General features: G+C 58.5%; 2 protein-coding genes across 6 annotated transcripts in view; one reads left to right on the top strand and one right to left on the bottom strand.

The window, feature by feature from the left end:
• Window positions 1–1,648: 1,648 nt before the first annotated feature.
• GEN1 (GEN1 Holliday junction 5' flap endonuclease) lies at window positions 1,649–25,026 on the bottom strand. 3 transcript variants are annotated; one of them, XR_008915937.1, is made up of 16 exons: window positions 24,679–25,026; window positions 23,811–24,016; window positions 12,698–12,927; window positions 12,013–12,196; window positions 11,061–11,237; window positions 10,337–10,447; window positions 8,521–8,594; window positions 8,106–8,197; window positions 7,122–7,263; window positions 6,100–6,136; window positions 5,928–6,011; window positions 5,405–5,535; window positions 5,025–5,086; window positions 4,279–4,422; window positions 3,511–3,656; window positions 3,037–3,138 (listed from the first exon to the last, which is right to left on the bottom strand). XR_008915937.1 is itself a non-coding variant. In XM_056814821.1 (15 exons), exons 3-15 carry the CDS (start codon window positions 12,856–12,858, stop codon window positions 2,075–2,077), a joined length of 2,463 nt encoding a protein of 820 aa, XP_056670799.1. In that variant the 5' UTR covers window positions 12,859–12,927; window positions 23,811–24,016; window positions 24,679–25,026; the 3' UTR covers window positions 1,649–2,074. The 3 variants fall into 3 exon arrangements, 2 of the variants coding, with proteins under 2 accessions (XP_056670799.1, XP_056670802.1); XM_056814821.1 differs by lacking the exon at window positions 3,511–3,656 and having other exon boundaries at window positions 1,649–3,138; XM_056814824.1 differs by lacking the exons at window positions 3,511–3,656; window positions 23,811–24,016; window positions 24,679–25,026 and adding an exon at window positions 16,397–18,514 and having other exon boundaries at window positions 1,649–3,138.
• SMC6 (structural maintenance of chromosomes 6) overlaps window positions 24,014–25,873 on the top strand; it is a 25,821-nt gene continuing 23,961 nt past the window's right edge. The window contains exon 1 of one of the 3 annotated variants that reach the window (XM_056814817.1): window positions 24,014–24,127. The gene's annotated coding sequence lies outside the window, so the exon portion shown is untranslated. Of the gene's footprint in view, window positions 24,260–25,193; window positions 25,393–25,873 lie in introns of those variants that run through there. The other 2 variants (XM_056814815.1, XM_056814818.1) reach the window with 2 other exon arrangements.

Here is a 25,873-nt window from a genome sequence, read left to right as displayed (position 1 = left end):
ATAATCAGGATGATGATAACCACAATAACAACAGCAATAACACGACTGACAATACTAATCATCTGATTAATGACAGTCATCTCTTCTTTGTTTTCAGGCTCCCAGGACTTTCAGACTCTGCTCAGTTGAAAGGCAAATCTTGATTTGCTGAGTGGGAGATTATTGGGAGGTTGGAAAGATGCTAATGCCCCAGGGGATATCCCCCAAGCCGGACTTTGACTGGAGACATCTAAAAATATAGGCAGCTTTGGGGACGTCCCACCGTTAATGTCTTCCCCTCACCATCTTGGCACAAAATGTGCTGAGGGGGCTCCACTGGGCTCCCCCATTAAGTGTCCAGGTCTGCTACAGTGTCTGCAGACACCATGCAGCCAAACAGTGGAAGGTTCAGACATTTAGACCACAGGAAGCAACCAGGTCCTTTGTCAGTGATTTCTTTTCAATGCCAAAACGGCCATTTATCGAATTTTTCTAAATCAACTTTCTGCTCCACAAAGCTGGATTCGAAGCCAGAGGTCTTGGGTGACCTTGGACAAATCACTCCCTATCTGGGGTTCAGTGTCCTCACGTACAAAATCCAAGTGTTTGTGCTCAGAGCTGTAACCAGGAATTCTGGGGGTTGGGGCATGTTCTATGGAGGTAGGGGGGTCCCCCACACTATGAGATTATTTCAGATTATATGCATCATATTCATTTGATTGTATGTCTTGTATATACCCTATTGAATCAGACTATCTGCCTTGTATATATACTATTGTATTGGATTGTACACATTGTACATATCTGATCAAATTGTATGCATTGTACTCATTTGATTGTATGTCTGGTATATATCCTATTGTATCAGATCATCTGCCTTGTATATATTGTATTGTATGACTTGTACATATCTGATTGTGTCTTGTATATATCCTATTGTATCAGATTGTGTATCTTATATATATCCTATTGTAGCTGACTATCTGCCTTGTATATATCCTATTGTAGAGGATTGTATGTCTTGTATATATCCTATTGTAGAGGATTGTATGTCTTGTATATATCCTATTGTAAAGGATTGTATGTCATATATATATATCCTATTGTAGCTGACTATCTGCCTTGTATATATCCTATTGTAGCTGACTATCTGCCTTGTATATATCCTATTGTAGAGGATTGTATTTCTTGTATATATCCTATTGTAGAGGATTGTATGTCTTGTATATATCCTATTGTAGAGGATTGTATGTCTTGTATATATCCTATTGTAAAGGATTGTATGTCTTGTATATATCCTATTGTATCAGGCTGTCTGCCTTGTATATACCCTATTGTATTGTATTGTACACATTGTACATATCTGATCAGATTGTATGCATTGTATTCATCTGATTTTAGGGATTGCATATATCAGATTGTAGCCAACTGTCAGTATTACATTCATCTTGTTGTATCAAATGGTCTGCCCCATATATATCTGATTGTATCAGATTAAATGCATTGCATATATATCTGATTGTGTCAGATTGTCTGCATTACCATGGATCAGCCTGGACACACTCAGAGAGCCTACCTACCATTGAGGCATTTTAAAACTTTAGGGTACGTGGCCCCAGGGCATTGTGGGGAGAAGAGGGGTCCTGAATGAGTAAAAGGTAGGACTGGACAAAATGTAAAATGTAGTTTAATAACTTCCCTGTACAAGAGTCCAGCTGAGGTGCACTTGGGGAAAGTGGAGTCTGAGAGGCTTAGAACGACCCCTGGAAGGGGCCTAGGCCCTTGGTCAGCCCCTCGGCAGGCTGTGCCTTCGGACAGCTGTCCTCAGTTCCCAGGGAGATGGAGAGGCTGGGATGGCTGGCCCCCATTTCTGGTTGCCTCTGGCCTCCTCCATGGGCAGAAGCCGCCTTTGATTGGGGAACGGGAACAGGCCAAGACCACCTCCTGAGCCGTCCTTCCCTGGCCCCTGACCCTAGGTGAGATTCCACCTGAATCCATCCTTTCCCCTGTGAGTCCAGATATGGCCATGGAGTTCACAGCAATGCCCGTGTCACATCCCAGGGTGGGGCCACGCGGCTGCAGGCGGCCAGTCTGGTCAGCTTCTCTGGAGCCTCAGCTGCAGCCTCTGAGCTAGTGGGAGAGGGCTCTCCCAGATGGCGTGGGTAGTTTTCTCTTCTGCGGGAATGGGTGGAGGCGGGCACACTGCCAGGCACAGAGGACTGCGGGCTGCATCTGCAAAGGCAGCAACAGGTGCTGCCCTGGCTTTGTGACCAGCCGCTCTGGGCTCTGGGCTTGGAGGACGGGGAGGCCGAGAGGACCGAGGCTTCCCTTCCCCATGTCGGCCCGTCCCTTTGCTGCCCGGGGGGTCTTCCTCCTCGTCCGAGGAGCCGCGGGGCAGGCACACACTCTTTTGGGGGACTCTCCTTGGGGCGCTCTGAGGCCCAGGCTGACCTCGGGGGAGCCCTGAGCAGGGGGCTCTGGCCACCGGCTGCCCAAGAGCACGGGGCATGCAGGCCCTGGCAGACGGGGCTCTCCCAAGGGCCACGGTGGGTTTCTCCTGGCTGTCGTGCAGACGAAATCCAGGGGGAGCACACGGGAGACTCCCCTGGATCTGCTGGGGGTCACAGCAAGAGTGGCCTCCAGGGATGGAGCTTTCTTTTCCCTTCTGTGCCGATGAAGCGTCCGAGCCTGCCCGCTGGGAGGGAGATGGGTCTGGGGGGGAGGAAGCCTGGAGCTGGCCCGGGGCCCGGGCACACACGCGCTCCCTTAGAGGCCGGAGGTCCTGGATGCTGTGGGTGCCGGGTACCGCTGCACGCCCGGGGTCCCCTTCAGGGTCCGAGGGGCTGGCCGAGGCCGTGGGGGCCTTGGTGGCTGGCGAGGCGCTGAAGGAGGTGCCCTCCCAGTCGATGGTGCTCAGCTGGAGGGCCTCGAGCACCGAGCTCTCGTCCAGAGGCTCAGACATAGATGGTGAAGGGCTCCTGGGGGCCTCGTGCATGGCGGCCCCCCGCCTCGGAGGGGCAGGGGCCGGGGGGGCCTCCGTGGGAGGGGGGACGCCCCCTCTCCCCTGGGCCGGGTCAGCAGAGAGCTCCACTCGGGACAGAAGATCCGTGACGGCCTCCACTCGGGCCAGGCCCCCCGCCTCAGGCCGAGTCCTCTTACCTGCAAACACAGAAAATCGAGTCGATGTTTTCTTCGAGAGGAGCAAAAGGCCAAGACCAGAAGACTCCGGGCCGGTCGGGCCTTCGGAGGTGCCCGGAGGGGCCGGTCAGAGCCTCCCTGTGGGGATCCCGGGCCCGGCCAGGGCAGTGTGTCCCCTCCATCGTGCCCGGAAGGGCTCCTCATGCCCCAGAAAGTGCCCAGGCATTAGGGGCCCAGAGTGAGCATGCTGGCCGGGGTGGTGCCCCCCTCCAAGGCCCGGGAAGACCCAGGGTGTGCCTAGAGTGCGAGGGGAATCCTGGGCTCTCTGTAGATATGGAGAGCCGGGGCAGAGCCTGGGGCTTCCCTGGGAGGAGACTCCACCACTGGGGGCACCTTCTCAGTGACTTCTGGCCTCCAGGCACTGGAGAGGAAGTGACCCATCCACAGTCACACACCAGGATGTCAAGAACCAGAACTTGAACCCGGGTCCTTCTGGCTCGGAGAGTGGCCCCTGCTCTGCCCTGCTCCCCTCCTCCTCCCTGTGCGTGCACAGAGAGGTCAGAGGTACAGAGACCAGCCATGAGACTGTCTACAGCCCCTCCAGAGCAAACACCACCAGCCCCAGGGAGAGGACAGGCAGGCTGTCAGAGGGGGGGCCCCGGCAGCTCTGCAGAGGGGGTACCCCCTCACTCGGGCTGCGCTCCCCGGGACTCCTTCTCTGGGACCAGAGGGACGGGAGGAGCCTCGAGGGGGACAATGACTCTGCACCCGGGGCCAATGGTCAGCAGGCTGCCCCGCGAAGGCCAGGGTGCCAGGAATCCACAGACAGGGAGCTAGCTCAGCAATCCTTTGTCCCACACGGGCCAGACCGAGGTGGGCCAGGCCCTCCAGGCAGAGCAGGGACCGGGGACTGAGGCCACGGCCGGTTCTCCCAGGATGGGAACCGCCGCTCCATGCAGGGACCTCCCCCTACCAGGGGCACGCAAGCACTGGCAGACGTGGCTCTCCCGAGGGCCACAGCTTGTCTGGCCGACGGTTGCCCAGGCTGAGGGGAGCTCAAGAGGCCTGGAGGGGTGCTGGGGAGCCTGGGGGGCTCAAGGGGGCCAGGGGGGCCTAGGGGTGTTTCTGGCCAGGCCTGAAGCCATCTGCCCCCAAACTCACTTTTGGTCTTCCTCCCCTGGGCTTCCAGCACTTGCTTCTGGTACAAGGCAGCCACGTCAGGGTAGGCGGCTTGGAACAAGGATGCATCCTCCACTGTGAGCACCGAGGGGACCTCCGAGCCCACGGCGTCCGTCACATAGTGCTCTGAAACGGGCCGAGGTCTGGCTGTGGGCCCTGCAGGGACCCGGCCTCGTCCCCTGGCCCTGACCCTCCTGGGGTCCGGCCTCTCCCTCCTGGGCAAGGACTGTCCCCCCGCATGTTGTGCCACGTGGCCTCCTTCATCAGCGACCACGCTGGGTCACCCAGGCCACGGCGGACTACGGTGGACCCCATTTCAGCCCCTGAATCATCCAGAAATCCCTCCACGGCCAAACAGGACAAGCCGCTTCTTGAGTCAGGGGAAGTCAGGGTCCCCCTGAGACAGGCGGCTCCCCTTGTCCCATCTGGGCCCCCCTCAGCTCCTTCTCTCCCGGGGATCTCCCCAGCCTGGCTTTGGCCTTTGTCCCGGGGCTCAGATGGAGGCTGGCATGGCTGGCATGGGGGGGAGGGCACCTGGCCGGGAGTGGCCGGGAAGAGGAGGCTGAGCCGTCCCGAGGGGCCTCGCTGCCCGGACAGAAGCACCTCTGGGCAGGGATCCTCGTTCCCCGGGTCCCGGTGCCACACTCTCGTACCCGTCTGCCAGCCACTGTGCCCTAGCATGTGGGCAGAGGAAGGTGGCCCGAGGAGGACCCACGGTGCCCACGCACCTGGTTTCTGCCACTGGACCTCAAAGCACGGGACACCGCTCCGGACACGGGGGTGGACGATCCTGGGGAAAACAGAGAGGACTCTGGCCACAGTCGGACAAAGCCCTGGACATAAGGGGGTGCCAGTGCTGGAAGGGCTCATTCTCAGGCTGGTCTTTCCCCAGCTGGGGGACCCCTGAGCCTCCCCCCAGGACCATACAGGGCCAGGAGGACTGGACAGTGTGGACGCCGGGCTGCCGCCCAACTCTGGCCCCGTGACTCCTGCTGCGGCCACCCAGACCAGAGAAGGGGATGACCACCGCTGACCATCTTGGGCAGACACCGGGAGCACCGTCCCTCCAGGGCTCCTCCCCGGCCAGCTGACCGCCCGCCCTGGTTACCGCACTGGCCGCAGCTGGTCGGGACCCGTCCGGCCAAACTTCCTTTCCGTCATGTCGTGATGGGTCAGGAGCGCCAGCAGCTTCTCACACGCGTATGGCCTCGGCCACTCCATCTTTTCTAGCGCAAACACCTGCGAATCCAATGGGCGGCAGCGCGGCCTGAGCGTCTCCTCCGGGCCCAGGCCCTGGGCTGGCAGACGGCAGCACCTCAAGGCCTGATGACCGACACCGAGGAGTGCACGAGCGTGGCACAGACCTAATGACCGGGCCCGGGGGCCAGAGGGGGCGGCAGGGCCGGAGGGGGCGGCAGGGGGCGGCAGGGCCGGGCCCGGGGGCCGGAGGGGGCGGCAGGGCCGGAGGGGGCGGCAGGGCCGGAGGGGGCGGCAGGGCCGGGCCAGGGAGCCGGAGGGGGCGGCAGGGCCGGAGGAGCCGGCAGGGCCGGGCCTGGGCTCTTCCATCCTCCACCCTGGCAGAGCTGCCGCCTCCTGGGATCACAGACGCCCCCATCCTGGGCTGCTCCTACCTGAAAAGACAACAGGTCGGGTCTCCGGTAGTGGACGCTCTCCACGGTCAGTGTGTCCTTGCTCAGCTGGAATTCCCGAATAACCTGGGGCAGGGGAAGGAAGCGCCGGACATTAGAGTTCCGGCCGGTCTGGCTCCCCGGGGCCAGGGCACCTCCCCAGGCGGGCGGTTACCTCGCGGAAGGGGAAGCCTGCGCAGCCGCGAGCTCGCCTAGAAAGAGGGCCGGACGGTCAGAGGGTCCCTCTGCGGCCCCGGCCCAAGCAGCCTGGTGGACGGGGAGCTCTGGGGCAGCCTGCCCGGGGCCGGGTGACCTCGGGCCTCTGGCCTGCCAACGACGCTGCTCCCGGGGCCGCAGGGGCGAGGAGAGCTCTGGGAAGGGGGGCCCCTGGGGTTCGGGGTGGGGGCTCTTCTCCGAAGAAAGCTCCCACAAGGCTGAGATCCGGCAGGCTCCTGGGCAGGTGCGGAGGCCAGAGCCCCGGCACGGGCTCCGGAGGCTCCTCACGAGGCAGCTCACCCCCTGGGGCCCCCAGCTGCCCCCCGAAGGACGAGGGCCCAGACCTGCCCCCCCCCCCCCGGGCACTAAACCAAAGCCGTCTCGTCCTGGCTCCCGTCTGCTCGTTCGAGGGATTCTGGGGTGCAAAGCCCCCGAGGGTGAGGGTCCTGGTGTCCGGAGGAGGCCGGGCCACAGGAGAGCAGAGGAAACAGCCCCCAGGAAGGGCTTCCACGCGCTGACCAGCAGGAGGCACGTCGGCCCGGGCAGCCACCGTGTCCGGCCTCATGGGGTGACCCACCCAGAGGCCCACGGCTGCTCGGCCGGGTCACCCCAACGATCCTGCGCGTTTCCTCAGGGGCGCCCCCTCAGCCCCCCAAGCTGCTCCCTTAGATTCAGGGACCCCGGCCTCGGCCCTCCCCCCGGGGGCTCCGGCACTGACACCGGCCTCCCTGGCTTCCTGGGCGACCCCGCTAGGGCTTCCCCTTCCACAGGCTGTCTGCCTGCTCTGGGGGGAGCCTGGGAGGCCCCCACAAGAGCCTCCACCTCCTGAGGGCAGCGCTCGGGACCCCCTTTGGGGCCTGTCTGGGGGTCTCCGCCGGGCCAAGGCCGGAAGGCTCCAGAGGGCAGCCCCAAGGACGAGCCCGGGAGCTCCGCTTCCTGCCTCCCACCAGGCCGGCAGCAGCCCCGGCGGGGACGTCCCACCTCTTCACGGCGCTCTCCACGGCGCGGCGCTGCTGCTCGCGGTGCCACTCGCAGGGGCAGAGGCGCTCGTCGGCGTGGGGGTCGCAGCCCCGCTCGCTGCTGCAGCACGGACACCCCCGGCGCTCGTGGTCCTGGGCGGAGCCTGGAAGGGGACACGGGCTCAGGGGCGCCGCCTCGGGCCGGGCAGGGGGGAGGCAGCTCCGGGTTCGAGAACAGACCAAAGGCCCCGGGCTCCCCCGTCCGGGAAGAAGAGGATCTGAGATCCGGAGATTAAGGTGGGACACCAGGAAGAGGCTGCTGGGAGGGAGGCAGCCCATGGGGGGAGGAGGGAGGCTGGAGCCCGGGGAGGGGCTCTCCTGCGGGGGGGGCCCCTCCGCTCAGGCGCGCAGGCAGGAGAGGAGGCAGCAGGGAGTGAGGCCGGGGGCCGCCAGAGGTGGACGAGAGCCCCTCGGGCAGCAGGCCGGACCTTCGCTGGGCACCCAGGTCCGTCCGTCCCTCCAGGCTCTGCCCATCCTGGGCCGCCGAGGGGCCTCTGGCAGTCACGTAAGCAGCAGAAGGGGCGCAGGGCATCAGGAGGGGAATCACTGCCTCCCGGGGTTAACCAGCCAGGGGATGGCCGCTGCTCCCCTCGGGGCTAATATTTCCTTGGAGCACCCCAACTGTCATCTTGCACCCCCTCTTTGGAGCCACAACACCAGCCATGGTTTGAAGCCCAGAAAGTCGGGAAGGGACTGAGGGCAGGCCAGCCGGGGCACCTCCCTAAAGTCGGGGTTCCAGGAGGGATGAGCATGAGCCCGGTGGGGAGGAGGGCCCAGGGGCTCGGGGGGTTCTAAGATGAGGGAACGCAGAGCCCAGAAACGGAGCGGCTGTCCCGCCGCCTAGCAGGGAGCCCCTCGAGGGCCCGTCTCTGCCGCCCACCTTCATACTGCTGACGGTTTGGGGCGCTCTGTGACTAGGGAAGGGGAACCCCTCGTTTCCCCGTACCTGGGTGGGAGCACACGGAGCAGTGAGCCGGCTTCTTGGCGGAGAGCGGCGCGAGCTCAGGGCTGTCAGGCTCCTCCTTCCACTGATCGAACCTGGAGAGGGCAGGAGAGAAGCGGGTGGGGGCGGGCGGGGGGCTTCCTTCCTTCCTCGGTGCCGGCTCCATCCCGTATGGCGTGTGCGGCCCCCCTTATGGGCAACAGGCCAGGAAGGAAGCGGCCCCCAGGAGAGGGAGGCACGGCAGCCCCTGGGCTGAGGGGAGAGAAGCCCCGCGGGCTCCCCGCCCCCTCGCAGTCTCCCCTCTGCTGGGGAAGGAGGGAGTCGGGGCCCAGCGGGGCGTCTCCACCTCAGGATGCCCTCCGAGGCTCTCCTGCCCCGGGGGCTTCCTCGAGGAGACCAAGCGCTGCCTGGGCCTTACCTCTGGAGGAGACTCTGCCCTCGGAGAGCCCGGACAAGCCTCAGCGCCTGCTCCTTGCCAACCCCCGGGACACCCTACGGGAAGGAAAGACAATGAGCCGACGGGCACCCGAGACCCCGTGCAGCAGCTACGCCGACGTAGCTGGGAAACGGAGTTCATGGGGAAGCAGGCAGGTCCGCTCTGGAGGGGCCGCACGTAAATGGGGGTGTTTGATCATTTGCAAGAAACAAAGGAAAGGCCGGTGCTTCGAGTTCCAGGAGGTCTGCTTTTGGGTCTCCGTCGCCTCGCCTGACCTGGGGCAGGTGGCGTGCACTGACCAGTGCCTGGCCTGGAAAACAAGCTACAGAGGTCAAAGGGCAGAGTGCACGAGTCCTGCATCCTCCCGGCGCCGGGTGCGGGTCCTCCCACTGTGGGGCCAGCACGTGCTCCCTGAGCCCCAAAGCCCCTCCAGAGGAGGCTCGTTTACCAAATGCCTCATTCCACACGGTAGGCTCCAGGAAGAAGCGCCGGGTTTCCTGAGGAGGCCAGCGGTGAATGTACACAGCCCCAAACAGTGCATTTATTTGCGTCATTGGCCATAAAGGGAGGTTTGCAAACAACAGTAAATCCAAAGTGACCGGGCACGAAAGCAAAAAGCTATACGGGAGGGAGTATTAAAAACAAAACAAGGGATAGCAAGGTAGCTCAGGGGCTGGAGAGTCAGGCCTAGAGAAGGGAGGTCCTGGGTTCAGATTTGGCCTCAGACATTGCCCAGCAGGGTGACCCTGGGCAAGTCACTTGATCCCCCAGCCTAGCCCTTACCATTCGTCTGCCTTGGAACCGATACACAGCACTGACTGAGACAGATGGGAAGGTTTACAAAAGAAGACTTGACCGAGAAACCTGATTTAGGAACCTTCAAAGTCATGGTGGTGGCCTAGTTGAGGCCCCCCCGCCAAGTGCTCCGAGATGTGTCCTCAAGGAGGCCCTGACCTCCCACACCTCCCAAGACTCCTCTTGGGGGGGGGGGGGTTGGAAGGCTGCTGCTGCCCTTCCACCTCACACCTCTTGAGACTCACTACTGGGGCTCACCGTGTCCCCTCCACCACACGGGGCTCTCAGAGGCGAGATGAGCATATTCAGAGACACCCCACACACTGATGGCCCCTTTGTGGCCGTCCTGGGGTGGGGGCTCCTGAGCTCGTATTGGCTCAGCCGGCCACAGCGGGACACCATGGACACACGTCCACCATGCCTAAAGGAAGGAGCTGGGGGTTCCAGGCCTGGAGGCACTCCTCAGTCAATGGCAACCAAGAGTAAATCGGATGTGGGGGCCCCGGACAGCTTCTGGGTTAAAAGGAGACCTCCCCACCCAACTCTGTTGGGAACCTCTGGGGGGCCAGTGTGCCATGGGCAGGGGGGGAGCCCCTGGGCCAGGGTGCCATGGGCAGGGGGAGGAGGGAGCCCCTGGGCCAATGTGTGATGGGCAGGGGGAGGGGGGAGCCCCTGGGCCAGTGTGCCATGGGCAGGGGGAGGGGGGAGCCCCTGGGCCAGTGTGCCATGGGCAGGGGGGGAGCCCTGGGCCAGTGTGCCATGGGCAGGGGGAGGGGGGAGCCCTGAGCCAGTGTGCCATGGGCAGGGGGAGGGGGGAGCCCCTGGGCCAGTGTGCCATGGGCAGGGGGAGGGGGGAGCCCCTGGGCCAGTGTGCCATGGGCAGGGGGAGGGGGGAGCCCCTGGGCCAGGGTGCCATGGGCAGGGGGGAGCCCCTGGGCCAGGGTGCCATGGGCCAGGAAAGTGAGAGAGGGTTAGGCACCAAAGACCAAAGCGGGCTGCTTACCTTGGGAAGGTAGTCACAGCCCAGCAGCACGGCCAGGCCAATCAGGGAGTCTCGGTCCAAGCCCAGCTCACTCGTAATGGAGGCCATCGTGTAGCAATCCACGTGGGGGTCCTAAAAGAGAGTCAGTGGGAGCGTGACGAGGGGTCCCCAGAGCCCGCGTGGCAGATGACCTCGGCTGGGCTCTGCGGACAGATTTCAGAGTCGGGTGCCAAACAGCACCCACGCGTTCCTCTTCGTTCCGCTGGGGGACGCCGGCCTCTCGCTGCCAGGTCAAGTCCTTTCCGGACACGGCGGCCACTTCAGGACTCAGAATCGCCGGAGGCGCCCTCTTCTGGCCGCTATCTCGGTGACGACTGAAGAAGCGTCTCTGCACTTCCATGCAGACTGCAGGGAGTGGCGCAAGGCCCCAGAGCTGGGGGCCCGATGCTCCGGGGCAGAGAAGGCCCCAGGGACGCTCCCTCTCAGGAGGGGGAGGCGCCTCCTCTGCACTTGGGGGCTCAGAGGACCTTCCGGGGTTTTGACAAGGGACGTCCCAGGGCCGTGCACAAGGCAGGCCCGGCTTCCAGGGGCCTCTGGCTCTGCAGTTGGCGCTAGCCAGCCCACACACTGCCTTGGAAGCCAAGACAAAGTGGAAATCCAGACCCCGATAAAACCAGTCTAAGCCCGCGGCAGGCGTCCCGGCCAAAGCTCGAGGTGAAAGAGAGGGGGGGAGGGAGAAGCTCACCTTGGCGTTCAGAGTGAAGTTGCGATACACGGTCTGCGCCCCGTACAGGAAGGCGTCTCCGTCGTTGGTGAGGCACCCGTCCACGTAGCCGTGGGCATCGAGGTAAGCACACATGGCCTCGGCCTCCCCCGCTGCTTGGACCCAGGGAATGCCCAAGCACGCCAACATGTCGAGGCACTAGAACAGAATCAGCCAACGTGAGGGGCTGCCTCCATCTCCCCACAGGAGCCTCGGCCTGCGTCTCCGGGACGCAGCAATTCATACAACTAAAATGAGCTCCTAGGAATGCACAAATCCAGGAAAAAGAGGTGGATGGAGAACACACAGATGGACGGGAAGACCGTCTCTGAACGCCAGTCACTCGACTGGGGCCGCCACGTTCCCGTATTTCACCGTTAATCCCTCCAGATTTCCCGACGGACTGCGGTCACGGCCAGCAGTGACCCCATCTCTGAGGCTGCCGTCACCCTCGGGCTCACCCCAGAGGCACTGTGAAACAGGGGGCCTTCGCCAAGTCCCTCCCCACGCTGCCTCCGACGCTTCCGGGCTTAGACACCCAAAGGTTCGCAGGAAGAGATCGCGGCAGGCCACCTCTTGAGCCAGCGTAGATTTTTTATGCCACCGAGCCATCGTTGTGGCCTGCCTACACCTCCTCGTGGCTCTCCGTCCGATCTGAAGGCATGGAGCCAGAACTCCTCTTGGAAGCATGACATGAGCCATGGCTAAAAAGGACCGATGGTGTCCTCAGACCCTCTCGTGTTCTTCCTATTCTCATGCCCAATCCACTTGTTAAGAATGGGAAGATCTGGGTTCCAATCTGGCCTCAGACGCTTCCTAGCGGTGTGACCCTGGTCAAGTCACCTCTCTCCCATCTGCCTTGGAACCAAACCTTAGTGTGGACTCTAAGACAGGAAACAAGCCTTTTCCTTCCCTGCCTGCTGCGGCTGCTCACCTCTTTTAGGATGGCTCTGAAAGAGGATCTCGTGGGTCTGTGCGCCCGGCTCTGGGGGGGCCCGTACCTCGCCTCGTTCCTCTTGCTCATGACATCTGCTTTCAGTCCGGGAGCGTCGCCCTCCATGACAAAGAGCAGTTTTACCCCCATCCGGGTCAGGGACGAGATCCGAAAAAACAAGTTCCTAAACACGGCACAGACGGGTCTCAACAAGGGCCAGCCCAGAGCCGTCGGCTGGGTCTGGCCCCGCCGATGACGCCTGGCGCCTCCTCGCCCGCACACGGCGCTCTGTCCACCCCAGCACGTCGGGCCCCGGGCACGGCCTTCCCCCCAGGGCCTCCGGCTCTGAGAAGACCTCCTGCAGCAGGGCGCCCCCGACCCCTGTGCCCCATGTCCGGGAGTCCATGTCGTCAGCCCCACAGAACGCAGCCACCTTGCAGCCAGGGAAGGTCTAGAGTTTGCCTCACCCCCTCGTCCCTCGCCAGGTGCCCGACGTGGAATTCAAGGGTAATAAAACGTGGGGGGCTCGACGTCATGGGCCAAGCGGCGCCCTAAGCAGCTGCCCATCTTCCCCACGCTGTGTCTCCAGAATAAGAAGCAGGAATCCCCCGGGTGTGCCTTTCGGGGCCCAGCCCGCACCCCAAAGGGAGGCAGGGAGGCCCCAGGGGCTGGCAGCAGACCATACCTGAGATGAGGCCTGGCCACAGTGCCCGCCATCTTTCTGACCGTAAGGGCTTCGCACACCCAGACACTCAGATCCACTGCCAGGGTTTTCCCCTGGAGGCTGCGGAGATGGCTATGCCGCTTGACAGGCTCCAAGATCTGCCACAGATCATGCACCCCCATGCCGGGCTTTCCTGCCTCCACTCTCAAAGGACACTGGACAGAAGTAGTCAGTGGTTCTCAATGAGCAACCTGGACGATACACAGAAAGTCGGGAAGAGGGTCGTTAGCCATCCTTCCCCTTTATTCGTACCGTTAAACAAATGCACTAAGAACTCCCCGGCAAGTGAAAGCACCTCAAGATGTGAGGAGCGGGGCTGCCCACCCGGACCAGAAAGCACAAAGGGGGCCCTGGTGCCCATCTTCCTAAATGAGGAGCCACGGGAGCATCCCTGAGGCTGGGCTAGGCTTCCTCTGGCCCCTTTATCAGCAGAGAACGCCTCCAGGGCATCTGGGCCTCCACCAGGGCATTAGGGTGGGTGAAGAAAGTTCTTGTGAGTCTGAAAGGGGGGAAAGCGAGTGGACGGAATGGAAAGTCCCTGCCCAGATATGGGATCAAGATCGCATCCCATGGCTGTCCGATCAGGGCTCAAGTCAGCCAGGAGCCCAGCATTCCAGACCAAGGGAAAGGGAGGGCCTTTCTTCACTGCCCTGGCCAGGGGATGGCCTAGAGAACTTGGAAATGCCGGAAGGATTGGACTTCCCGCATGGGTTGAAGTCCCAAGCCCTGGCACCAGCCTGTAGTGAGGCCCAGAGTCCTTAGCACTTGGCTCCTTCAAGCCTGCGGCGGAGCCCCTAGCCCCAGGGCAAAATAGCGCACAGTACTAAGTCCTGCAAGCCTCAGCAGAGGAGAAAGAATCAGCAGTGTTCAATATTCCCAATGCACAGGCAAAAAAAAAAAGGCTGGGAAGAGCAAAAAGAAAAAGAAACATCTAACCATAGAAAATTTTTACAGAGACAAAAAAAAGCAAGGCACAGATTCAGTAGGAGACAAGTGAGAGCAAAGCAAACACATGCAAAACTTCAAAGAAAAATGGAAATTGTCTCAGGCACTGGAAAAGCTCAAAAAAGAATTTAAAAATCAAAAAGAGAGGTGGAAGAAAAATGGGAAAAAGAAATGAAAGTAAAAGAAAATAACAGCTTAAAATGCAAACTGGTCAAGTGGAAAAAAAGACACAAAAATCCAATGAAGAAAAGAGTTCTATTAAAAAACAGAATTGACCTACTGGAAAAAGAGGTAAAAAAATCCAATAAAAAAAGAATTCTATGAGAAGTAGAATGGACCAAATGGAAAGGCAGGACCAAAAGATCGTGGAAGAAAGCCACTCTTTAAAAATTAGAACTGGGCAAATAGAAGCTAATGACTTCATGAGACATCAAGAAACAAATAACCAAAAGAATCAAAAGAATTAAAAAAATAGAAGAAAATATTAAATAGCTCATTGGAAACACAACTGACCTAGATCTTCAGGAGAAAATTTATATCCCTGAATGTTTATATCCAAATAGAGAAAAGCAGCATGTAACTTAAAAAAAAAAAAACTAGGAAAAAAAATCTAAAATCTCCAAATAAAGACTTAAGTAGAAATCCTAAAAATTAAAGGTGAAATTAATGAAACTGAAAGTAAAAGAACTATTAAACTAATAAATAAGATTAGGAGTTGTTTCTATGAAAAACAAATAAGATACATAAGACCTTGTGAATTTGATTTAAAAAAGGAAAGAAGAGAATCCAAATTACCTATGTCTAAAATGAAAATGGTGATTTCATCTCCAATGAAGAGGAAATTAAAGCAATCATTAGGAGCTATTTTGCCCAATTATATGACAATAAATCTGATAATTTAGGTGAAACGGATGACTATTTACAAAAACATAAATTGCCTAGATTAGCAAAAGAGGAAATAGAATAATAAATAATCTCATCTCAGAAAAAGAAATTGAACAAGCCATCAGTGAAGTCCCTAAGAAAAAATCCTCAGGGCCAGATGGATTCACAAGTGAATTCTCTTAACATTTGGGAAAAAAATAATCACAATACTACACAAAGTATTTGGCAAAATAATCAAAGAATAAATCTTACCCAATTTCTATAATGACACAAATATGGTGCTGATAGCTAAGCCAGGAACAACAAAAACAGAGAAAGAAAATTACAGACCAATTTCCTTAATGAATAACTGATTCAAAAATCTGAAATAAAACAAAGTAGCAAAGAGTCTACAGCAATGTATCACAAAGGTTATTCACTATGACCAAGTGGGATTTATACCAGGAATGCAGGACTAGTTTGATATTAGGAAAATTATCAGCATAAGTGACCGTATCAATGTGTGGAACAGGGGTGGCGCCCACCCCACAAAGAGCCCCACCTCCCTGTTAGCAGGTTTGAAACTAGCACATTGCTCGGCCAGGGGGCTTTTGGAAAACATATTCTGCCTACTTCTCACATCAATAACCAAACTAACAGGAATCACAAAACGGATTATCTCAATAGATACAGAAAAAGGCCTTTGACAAAATACAATACCCATTCCTTTGTAAACACTAGAAAACACAGAAAATAATAAGTAGGACCTAGCTAAAGCCACCAGCAAGTATCATCTGCAATGAGGACTAGTTAGCCTTCCCAATAAGATCAGGAGGGAATCAAGGGTGTCCATCATCTCCTCTATTATCTAATATTGTACTAGAAATGCTAGCGATAACAATTAGAGAAGAAAAAGAAATTTTATAGAACTAGGAAAAGAAAAAGCAAAACACAATTCATCTGGAAGAACGAAAGGTCAGGACTATCAAGGGAATGAAAACAAACTGACGGATGGGGGCCTGGCAGTACCAGATCTCAAACTGTACTAAAAAGTAGCAATGATCCAAACAACCTGGTAGAAGAGGGGATCAATGGCATAGACTCGGGGTAAATGACCTCCGCCATGCAGTGCTCCATAAGCCCGAAGATCCACAAGAACCCTCTCTTTGGCAAAAACTGCTTGGAAAATTGGAAAACGGTATGGAAAACATGGAGCTTAGATCAATCTTCCACATCCCATACCAAGATAAGACAGAAAGAGTGATGCTATAACTAAATTAGGGGAACCCGGAATAGTTTATTGTCGGATTTATGGAAAAGGGAAGACTATATGACCAAAAAGAAACAGAGAACGTTACATGATGTAAAGTGAGTAATTCTGATTCTATTCAATTTTAAAGTTTGGGTACAAACAGAACAATGCAACCAAGAAAAGAAGGGAGACATCAAACTGGGGCAAAAAATGTATAACAAATTTCTGATAAAGGTCTCAAGATAGTTACTTCCCAAAAAGAATACTATGGAAATGTTTTGTGTGATAACACATGCATAACCTGATATGGGGGCATGAGCTTCCCCTAGACACCCCAAAACCCTAAAGGTGTCCCAGGTCCCAGAATCCATAAAGACCTCATTTCCCCTCACGTTCCTGCAGTGCTGAGGGAAGGTGACTATGGACCCAGAGATGGAGGATCCTCTGTCCTCCCCCCTCATTCTTGATGAGCACCCACAGGCACCTCCCAGCTTGCTTCTGATGTCCCCTCACCGGGACAAGCTCACCCTTTTGACTCTGAGGCCCAGGACATAAGCACATCCCCCAAACATCACTCCAGCACCCCACTAGCACCCTACCTCTCATCAGGCAGGCCCTATTGTCAAGAGGGTACAAAGTAGGCCAAATCCCATCTCCTGAGAGGCAGGATCCTCGTGCTCCTGCCTCCGGGCCAGCTCCACTCAATAATCCAGCTTGCATTCAATGGAACAAATCTCCAATTTTTAAACTACTTCCTGGAGCCTGAAGAAGGTGTCCCTTCCGGCCCAGGTGTCCTATTCAGCTCTCCCCCATCATCACCCAGACCAGATTGCTTGGCAGCTCCAAGGGGGAGGAGGAAGAAGGGAGGGACACAGTTGGGCTCATATAACCTCAGAAGACTGAGGTGGAACATGTAATTGGCAAAAAATACATGAATTCCTTAAAAAAAGAAAGCTGTCCCGGAGCAAAGGAGGCTCTCGTCCTTGGGGCCGCGTCTCCCTCCCCTCTGCCTTTCTGGTGCTCGTCCTTCTAGAGCTCTTGGCAGCCCTGGGCACCGCAGAGCAGTGCCTGCTTCTGGGGGCCTCCCTGGGCTCTCTCCTGGGGCCTCCTATCTACTTCTTTCCCTTTCTACTCTTGTCCTCTCTGGAGAAGACAATCGGGCAGAAAAATGCTTTCCGAAGAATCTCGGCGACGGTGACTAGAAGAAAGGGCTCGACAAGGAGGAAGCCTCGCAGCACTGCTGTCTGCAGAGGATGACCAGGAGAGAGGAGGCCTGCACGCTGGCCCCCCAGGGGTTCTTGTTGCCTCTGGGTCCAGGCGACACCAACTGCTCCCACGAGTCCCTTCCTTTTCCTCTCCAAGGACCAAGCGGACTGGCCTTCCTTCCTCCTTCCCTCCCTCCCTTTCTGATTTCAAGGATGTTGAGAAGGCCTAGGCAGGCAGGAGGAACCATCATGGCCCCTTTACCCCTCTGTTTCCCCATCTGCAAAATGCTCCGACCTCTCTGGATGGCCAGCGCTCCCTTGCCCAGTGTCCAGTTTCGCTGGAACGATGGTCCGACAGGGAGGGATCCCAAGTCCCCTGGGGCAGAGGGGGCTGAGGCGCTGGTCCTCTTCCCTTCATGTGTTGGGGCCACAGGCGGGGGAGAGGCGAGAGCAGCTGTTGCCAAGCGAGACTCAAAGGGCCGCCGTCTGGTCACTTCCCCTGTTCTCTACTTGGCCGGCTCACACTTGGTGGGATCTGTGGCTGCTGATTCTTGGAATCCAGGGCGGAGACTCGGTCCCGTGGCAGAGTCCCCTCCAGCGATCCTGCCTGCATCTGGCATTCGCCTTATCCGTGAATCTGTCCACATTTCCATTTGTTCTCCCCCAGAAGAGGGGAGCCCCCCGAGGGGTGCTCAGCCCTGGGCCTAGGACACAGCAGCATCATTAACCAGGACTTGGGAGGTGGGCAAAACCCGTGCAAACATTATCCCATGGGATCCTCTCCATGACCAGGAGGAGGGTGCTGCTAACGCCCCTAGGCTACACGGACAGACAAGGGGAAGTGACTTGTCCAGGGTCATACAGCTCGCAAGCCTCTGAGGTTGGGTTTGAACTGAGGCCTTCCTGAGTCGGGGTCAGGGCTCTATGGGCCGCCTGCTGGTAAGCACTAAAAGGCCGCCTGGCCGAGTCCGAGGCCTGCGCTCTCTACAGCAGGCTATGCGCCCTTGTTTAAACCCGCGATGGCGGCCAGGTGATGGTGGGCTGGACGCCCTACCGGCGGGGTCGGGGGATGGAAGGAGGGCCGAGGCACGTTCCGGGAGCTCCCGGCCCGCGCCACGGGGACGCCCGGCCCCGGGAGCGCTCAGGGCCGCCAGGGCTCAGAGGCGCCCTCTGCTGAGAGCTCGCCCCCCCAGAACCGTCCAAAGGCAGCGAGGCGATGGTGAGAGGAAAGCAGAGGCCGCGCTCCCGCCTTCGGCTCTCGGGAGACTCATCGTGAATACTCGGGCGTACACTTCCAGATGAAAGGAAGGAGGCTGCGAGGTTGAGCCCCACTGGGGGGGCGGCCCAAACCCGCGACGGGGCAACAGAACCGAAGGGCTCCCGCGGTGTGTGCGCGTCACTTCCGGAGTGCTTCCGCGGAGCGAAGACCCAGGGACGCCGCCGCTTCCGCCTTCCTTTGGCGTCTCGTGTACAAAGCGCGGCAGCACTCGGCCGGCCTCTGCTTCCCTCTCTTGACAACCCGGGCGGGGCCAGTGAACCCCGTCCTCTCCGATCTCTCATCTCCCTGTCCTCCTGCCCCTCGGTCGTGCCCAGCGCCGGGGCTGGGTGGCCTCTGCCAGCCTCCCCGACTCCCGCTTACAACCACGCGGAGTCGGGCGTCAGAAACTCGGGAGAGCTTCCCCCTGGCCGATTCCCCGCCTGGGCACCCCCTGAAATGGAGGTCGGGGAGGAGGAACTCGTCCTCCGGCCTGCAATGAGCAGACCGGCGCCCCTAACCTTACACCCTCAGGAGACCACCAACCCCTCGGGCTGCCGCCGCTATTTCTGGGGCTTTCACAGCCCCCCCACCCCCCCAGAAAGAGAAGCTGCTCCTTATTCCCTTCCTCCACCGGCCGCCAGCCGGCTGCTCCGACTCCCTTCACGGCCCAGGCTGGCGGTCACTGGGGGGCTTCTCTGCGGCCCGTCTCTCCAGTTCCGTTTCCGGCTCCTCGCTCGCTCTCGGCTCTCCCTCTGCCCACTCGGCCACCATCTTGGCTCAGGCCACACCCCCTCTCCCCAGATGGCTGGACAGCCTCCGGGCTTCCTGCCTCCAGTCTCCACATGGCTGCTTATGGGGACCCTCCTTCAACACGGAGCAAAGCCTCTGATCCAGCCCCGTCCACTGGCTCCTGAAGCCCTTCCGGCCTGGCCCCAACCTCCTTTCTGGCCTCCCTGGACACTACCAAGCACCCCTCTGCGCACCCGGTGGTCCAGCTCTCCGGCCTCCACGTACCCCCCCCCCCTTGCCTCAGAGGTCCTCCCTGCCTTCAGGACGCAACTCTGCGTGAAGCCTGTCTCGAACCCCCATGTCTGGCGCCCTCTTTCACGTCTGTCTCTATCTGTCCCCGAAGCCGCACAGTCCATCCTTCTCTTTCTCCTGCTTCGGCTGGCCTACTGAACAACCCTGGACCCAGACCCGAGTTCGCACAGCTCCGTATGGCCTCCCCTACGTGGTTCCTGGGAAGTGTTGCCTGCCGGGAACTCTGAGGGATGGCGAGAAAGCGTCGGTGCCGGATGCTACCAAAGGTCCCCCCCCCTCCCCCCCCCTCCCCCCCCCCCCCCCCCCCCCCGCCAGCTCAAAGTCGGGGGAAACAGCCAAGGCAGCGGCGGAAGGAGCCCGGAGCTAGCTCCGCTCCCCGGCAGGAGGGCCTCTGGGTTGTGCCTCCCCGGGCCGGTCCCGTGTCCCCAGTCACGTGCCTGTGGGAATGCGGGGCTCCCCCGCCTTTCTAAAGCTCCAGCATGAGGCTGCCCGTTCTGTGCAGACGGGGCAGCCCCCAGATCAGGGAGCCTCGGAGGACTGAGCCAAGGGATTCTGCCCGAGGGCAGGGTTCCCACGAGGGCCTTTTAAAGAGGGAGGCTAACCTCACTAAGGTCCAGATGGGCCGGGCCTGGGGGGAAGGGACGGGAGGCAGCTCCTCTCTGTCCCACTGAGCCCCTCCAGGCCCCTGCTGCCTGGTCCAGCTCTAAAGCCCTGGACTCTGGGCACCATCTGCTGGGCTCTGGTGGCATTCTCCATTCAGATCCAAGCCACCCAACTCCCCAAAGGGTCCGGGCCTCCCTGATGGGGGGGCTCCCCAGGGGCTTTCACCTTCCAGGACCCTCCCCAGATCTCCATCCTGAGGGCCCTCCAAACCTGGCTGGAAAGGCAGCCCCATCACCGGCCTCCCAGCCCTGGAAGGCCCCGGGAGGAGAGCCCGAACACCCACCAACGAGACTCACGACTCGAGCCCTGGCCGTCCGAGGGCTTCAGCAGCCCAGTGTCTGAGTGAGCCCCTTCTCCGCCTCTCTCCGGCCTCACCGGGTGCCCCTTCTTGCTCCCTCGGCCCCGAGGTCACATCTGGAGCCTCGTGGCCTCCTGATGAACCAAATGGCACCTCCTCCGTTCACCTCATGCTTCCGGCCAAGACCCTTCGTCTCCCTGTAAAAGGAGCGAGCTGGACAAGACACTCTCGCACTCAAGCTCTCTCGGGGCCATTTTTCTGGGCTCCTCCGCGAGTTTCCCAGCCGGTCTCCAAGGGGCTGCTAGGCCTCCTCTAAGGGCGAGTTGCTCTAGTCTCCACCTCTCAGGCCAGTGTGATCCGTCTTTCTGGGAAGGAGAGTTGGACCTTCTCGTGCCGAGTACGGCCTTTCCTTCTGGCCAGAACACACCGCTTTAGCCGCTCATTTAATGACCGGCCAGCGGGTCTACACCAGGAATAGATCGATTGTGTGAGCAGTCAATGGGCCGAACCCTGGACCCCTTCTTAAATGTCATTCTCAGAAGCTGGGGTGTTGGACTTGGGCTGGAGGTTTCCCATGAAAGAAGGGACAGAAACACAAGGTTGTGGGGAGAGAAGTGAAAGCTGTGGAACTTGAGGGACAGAGCTGGGAGAGGAGGGGCTTCAGCGCGGCCCCTTCATGCTGCACTTGGGAAGTGACGGGTCCGTTTGCCAGAACACTACAGCAGTCACTGCCTGAGGATCTGGTGGAGGGCAGAATGGAAAAGACTAAGCAGAACGTGGTGGTCACCGCCATGTGGATTCGGCTCATGGAATCCTTCTGGAGTGACGAGGGAGCTCCGAGGCTGCTCATCCGAGCCCACCCTCCCTTCCTCCTTAGTTTCGGGGCTTGTCCAAGGTCACACAAACAGCTACTCTTGGCACTATCCTAGGCAGGGGGGCCACGGACACAAGAAATGAATGAAACCAGCCCAAGGAGGGCACGTTCTCAAGTGAGAAGGCCCGACACCCCCTCCAAGTCACTGGACCTGAGGCCTGGAGGATGGGAATGGGTTGCAGGGCTTCAGGCTGGGGCTGGAGGTCCCCTCAGAGATTCTTGGTCCAGGATTGCTCACCACCAATTCAGTTTTTAAAAAATCTTTTTTATTTTACAACATTGTCTTTTGCTGGGATCCAGAATGCCACAGAGTCACAGTATCTGCGTGGACCAGTTCTTGGATCCCTCAGACCCCCCATTTGCTCCCCTGGATGGGAGGTGATTGAGTAGACGAAAGGGTCCCTTGCAGATCTCATTCCAGGAGCCCCTACGAGGCCATCTGGGCAGACGACATGATGCCCAAGTGATAGCCCGAGAAGATTCCAGATCACCCAACAGTGATGAAGTCTCAAATTCATCACAAGAATGAGAAGTCTTAGCTATCCACTACTAAAAAAAATAGAACCCCAAAAGGAAGCCCCAGCCTCCCCCTCTTCTATGGCCCCACAGACCTCCTTTCAAGCAGGATATTCTAGCAGGAAAAAAAATTAACATTATTTGAATTTGAATTTCTAGCTTTGAGCGAAGGTGTGGAAATACCCACTTCTGCTTTAAAAAAGGAAAGAAGGCCTTTGATGTAACCATTTGGTGCCTATAAATCAGTCTATCCCTTCCTAAAAAGCTACTAAGCTTTACTGATTTACTCCAAAGCAAGAGGTGAGAAAAGCGCAGAGCCTTGCTAACTCCCTGAGGAGGACATGGCTTTTTCATAGTAGAAAAAGGAGCTGAGAGGCCTATTGAGACTGTAATTAGGCAGCCAAAAGTCTCAAGGGCTTCTCCGATTCAGAAAAAGACACTTTTAAAGCCAGAAAGCATTTGCCCAGTTCCCTGGTAAAATCACTTAATGTTCAGAGGCAGGAGGCTCCCTTTCAGGCCGAGGCTGCTCAGGGCCTAGGGGGGGCTGAGAGGAGACGTCCAGGCTTCCACCAATTAAAGCTATCCTGAGTTCTCTTAACTGGATCCTTTCTTATTTTGATTCACTTCCTAGTGAGCACCTTCTCTTCCAGGCAGGGTCATGGAAACTGGGAAGGAAAAGCAGGGATGATTTGAGACCAATGTGGCCGGGGGCCAAGGGAAGGGGGTACTGAAGCCAGTGGCCTGGGCAGCATTCAAGGAGCTGGGGAGCATCTCCTCTTCTCCTGAGGAAAGGAGGAGGCTTACCTTTGGGGGAAGGTGCAGATGCAGAATGGCCTGGAGTCAAAGGATCTAGGTCCAAGTTTTTCCTCTGACTCCAGCTCTGAAGATCTAGAGAGAAACCTCCCTTCTATAGAAGGACTCAGTTTAATCATCTATAAAATGGGGATAATAAAACAATACTAAAATGTGCACAGATATGGTAGTACTGTGTGCCAAGCACTCAGTTACCATCTAACCCCATTCTGAGGCATGAACGCAGTTATGGAGCCCATTTTACAGATGAGGAAACTGAGGTAGTGAGCTGTTAAGGGACTTACTGGCCCAGAATCACACAGCTAATAAGAGCCTGAGGCTGGATTTGAATTCAGGCACTCCTGGGTGGTTGTGAGGACAAAGCCCTATTAACTCAGAGGGCCCTAGATGGAAATGGGCTCTTACTAAAATGAGAAGGGTGGGGCTGAATGCTGGGGGGGAAAGGGGGAATTCAGCTGAGTCAGCATTCCATCAGAGCTGGGCCCTAGAACATTGGTAGGTACCAGCAATGGGAGGCCCCCAGGGAGTCAGGGGCAGGACCTATAACCTTGGGCTGCCCTCACTGGAAGGGGCCCTGGGATCTGGAACAATGGGGTGCCAGGGCTGGGAACTAAACCGCAGGGAGGTGTCAGAAGCAGTGGGATGCTTTTCAGAACCTAGAACACCAGGAGATGTCAGCAGTGGGAGGGCCGCCCCAGAACCTGGGGGTGCTTCCTTGGTCAGAGTCTTCCCTTCGCCCCAAATCTGATAGGTAAACTAGCCTAGGCTCCCCTAACTTAGCTGTGGTATCAGTCTTCACATCTGCATCACGGGCCCACTTTGACTTTCCCTTGGTTTAGGGGATGAGATGCTGGTCTACATCTGGTTTCTGCCAGACCGGTTTCCAGTTCTTTTCCCAAAGGCTGGGAGGGTGGGATGTCCCCACCGAGAAGGCCTCCAGGATCTAGAACAGGGAGGTGTCGGGGCCGGAGAGCCTAGAACTTGGGGGTGTCCTCACTGGCAGGGCCCCCAGAGCCTAGAAGGCTGAAGCGCCGGGGCTGGGACCTGGAACACTAGGTGTCAGAAGTGGGCGGGCCTCCCCACCTAGAACACAACAGCTGGGGGGGAGGGAAGGTCCTTGGAGACATCAAAGCCTAGAGCACACCAGGTGGGGGAGAGTCACGTGGCCCTGGCCTCCCACTGGGGGAGTCACGTGGTCATCTAGAGGCGGGGCTCAGCTCCTAAGATACCCACGCCTTATTGGGAAGCACTATAGGTTCAGCGGGTGGCCCTTTAGTCTCTCCTCACAACACACCCTTCTCCCCCCACAACCCCCTCCCCCGGGGCTGGTCCTCGCCAAACTCACGCTGTTGCTGTTCGGGGAGCCTCCAAGGCCTCAGCAGGCACAGACTTCCTGTTCCAAACCTTGCGCCTTCGCCCAGCCACGCCTCCGAGCGGACGGACGGTCCCTTCAGCCAATCGGAAGCGGTATTTTCTTTACCCCTCTCCCTGTCTCTGCTGTCTCCGCCTCCCAGGAGGGGCCTTCTCATAGTGCACAGGCGCAGTGCAGCCCTGGGGGGGCGGAGAGGTTACGCAGGCGCAAAGCTGAGTTGGCCCTGCCCCTTCCGCAGAGGTTCCCGCGCTATTTCCTTTGGGAAGCTGCTGGTTTTCTCGGGTTCTCTGGTAAAGAGCAGCTCGCTGTTGTGGGGCGAAGGCTGGGTGTCCGTAAGCCGGAGGGTGGGGGGCGGGGACCGCGGCCCCAAACTGCTCAGCCTTCCAGCCTCCGCCCAACGGCTCCCGGGATCCACCTGCCGGGTAAGGGAGGTGGGGCTGGGGGGCCTCCAGGGCCAAGTTCGAGTGGGGGGGCGGGGTCGGCCCGAGTAGAGACCGGTACAGCCCCACTCCTGGGAGATTGGGACGTGAGGGCTGAGGACCTAGTTAGCCCGAGGGGGGGGCGGTAAGCAGTCCCTGCCCCGCCCCCTGAGGCCGGAGCTACCAGTCTTTATTAGGCGCCTGTTGTACGCCCGGGAGAGGCAGCCCCTGCCCTGTCTCCTGAGGAGACCCCGAGCATCCTGGATCAAGTGGTCCCGCGCCCAAAGGCTCCCAGAAAAGGAAGGAGAGCGTCGGGATGCTGGGGCTGGGGCTGGGGGAGGGCCGAGGGGAACCCAGATCTGCGGAGAGTACTCCGCCCCCTCCCCACTTTGTCATAGTCGTCTCTGCCTTCCCGGGCTCACCGTCGAGTCGGCCGGCAGGGGGAGGAGCTGTTGCTGCTACATGTAGCCGGGAGGGAGGGAGCCCGCGCCGCTTTTGGCTAGCTCTTGAGCGTTTCTGCAGCGACCCTCGAGCCGGCCGCGCTATCCGCACCCTCTTTCTGGGGCAGCCCTGCCGGGCACCAGGCTTCTCCCTCTAGCCCGGGCTGAGGGTAAACGGAGGGGGGCTGGCTGTTCTGTCCAGTCAGGATGACCCAAAGCAAGCTGTGGCTCCTGAAGCAGCCGGCCTTCCTCCGGTGTCTGAGGGCTGGAGACCCCCCCCAAGGCCGCCCTCGCACCTGATGGCCTGCCCCTCCCCCTCCAGATGGCCGTTCGGCCGGATCCATCTCCCCACCCGTGAGGGTCGCCGTCCCTCGCGGAATCTTCCAATGCGCTGGTCACCTGCAGCCTGACACCCCCCTTCCCCCCCCACCTCACCCCCCCCCCCCCGCCTCCGTTGCTGCCCCGGAGGGAGGATTTTCTTTCCTTTTTTGCTCTTAATCCTTAGAGACCTCATTGGTGAGGGGTTCCCGGGTCTGGGAGAACTTTGGCTTTCACTTGACCGCAAACTTCCCCAGTGCTAAGGTTTGACACACTCTCCCTCTGTCTGGATCCTCCCGGCGTGGTGAGCTGAACCCTCTCCAGACTGGTCTTCAGAAACCCCATAAAGTACCTTGCTCGGAGTCGTCCCATCTTCTGGTACTGGAGTCTTGGACTCTGCTTGCTTCCCCCAGGGCTTCCTCCTTCCTTATGGCAGAGATCGCTCCCCCCCCCCCAGCCCCCCATCTCCCCAGTGTGTCCAGCCATACCCTTTCCCATCCTTTGCCACCACTAGAGGAGCCACCAGAAACATTCCTGTCCCATTAGGGCCAGCGCTCCTCCAGAATGTCTGGATCTGTGCACAGCTCCACCAACCATGCACCAGTGTCCGCTTTGCTGCCATCCTGGCCGCCCCCTAGGCTACACTTCTCCCTTGAGGAGGCCCTAGGACATTTTCCTGTGATTATCGCTGGCTTTAACCACTATCCATCGGGAATGACTTTCCTCTCATCCTTTGGGCCAGAATCCCTAGAAATCTGGGAAATGTGTAATAAAATTTTTCCCTATTTGTTTCCCTTCCCTGTTCCACTAGTTAATTTAATCTAGCCACACTTACTCAGTGGACAGCCCCCAGTGGCTC

Source organism: Monodelphis domestica, chromosome 1 (genome assembly GCF_027887165.1).
Source record: "Monodelphis domestica isolate mMonDom1 chromosome 1, mMonDom1.pri, whole genome shotgun sequence".
Classification (NCBI taxonomy): Eukaryota; Metazoa; Chordata; class Mammalia; order Didelphimorphia; family Didelphidae; genus Monodelphis; species Monodelphis domestica.
This window is presented reverse-complemented; position numbering and strand designations above follow the sequence as displayed.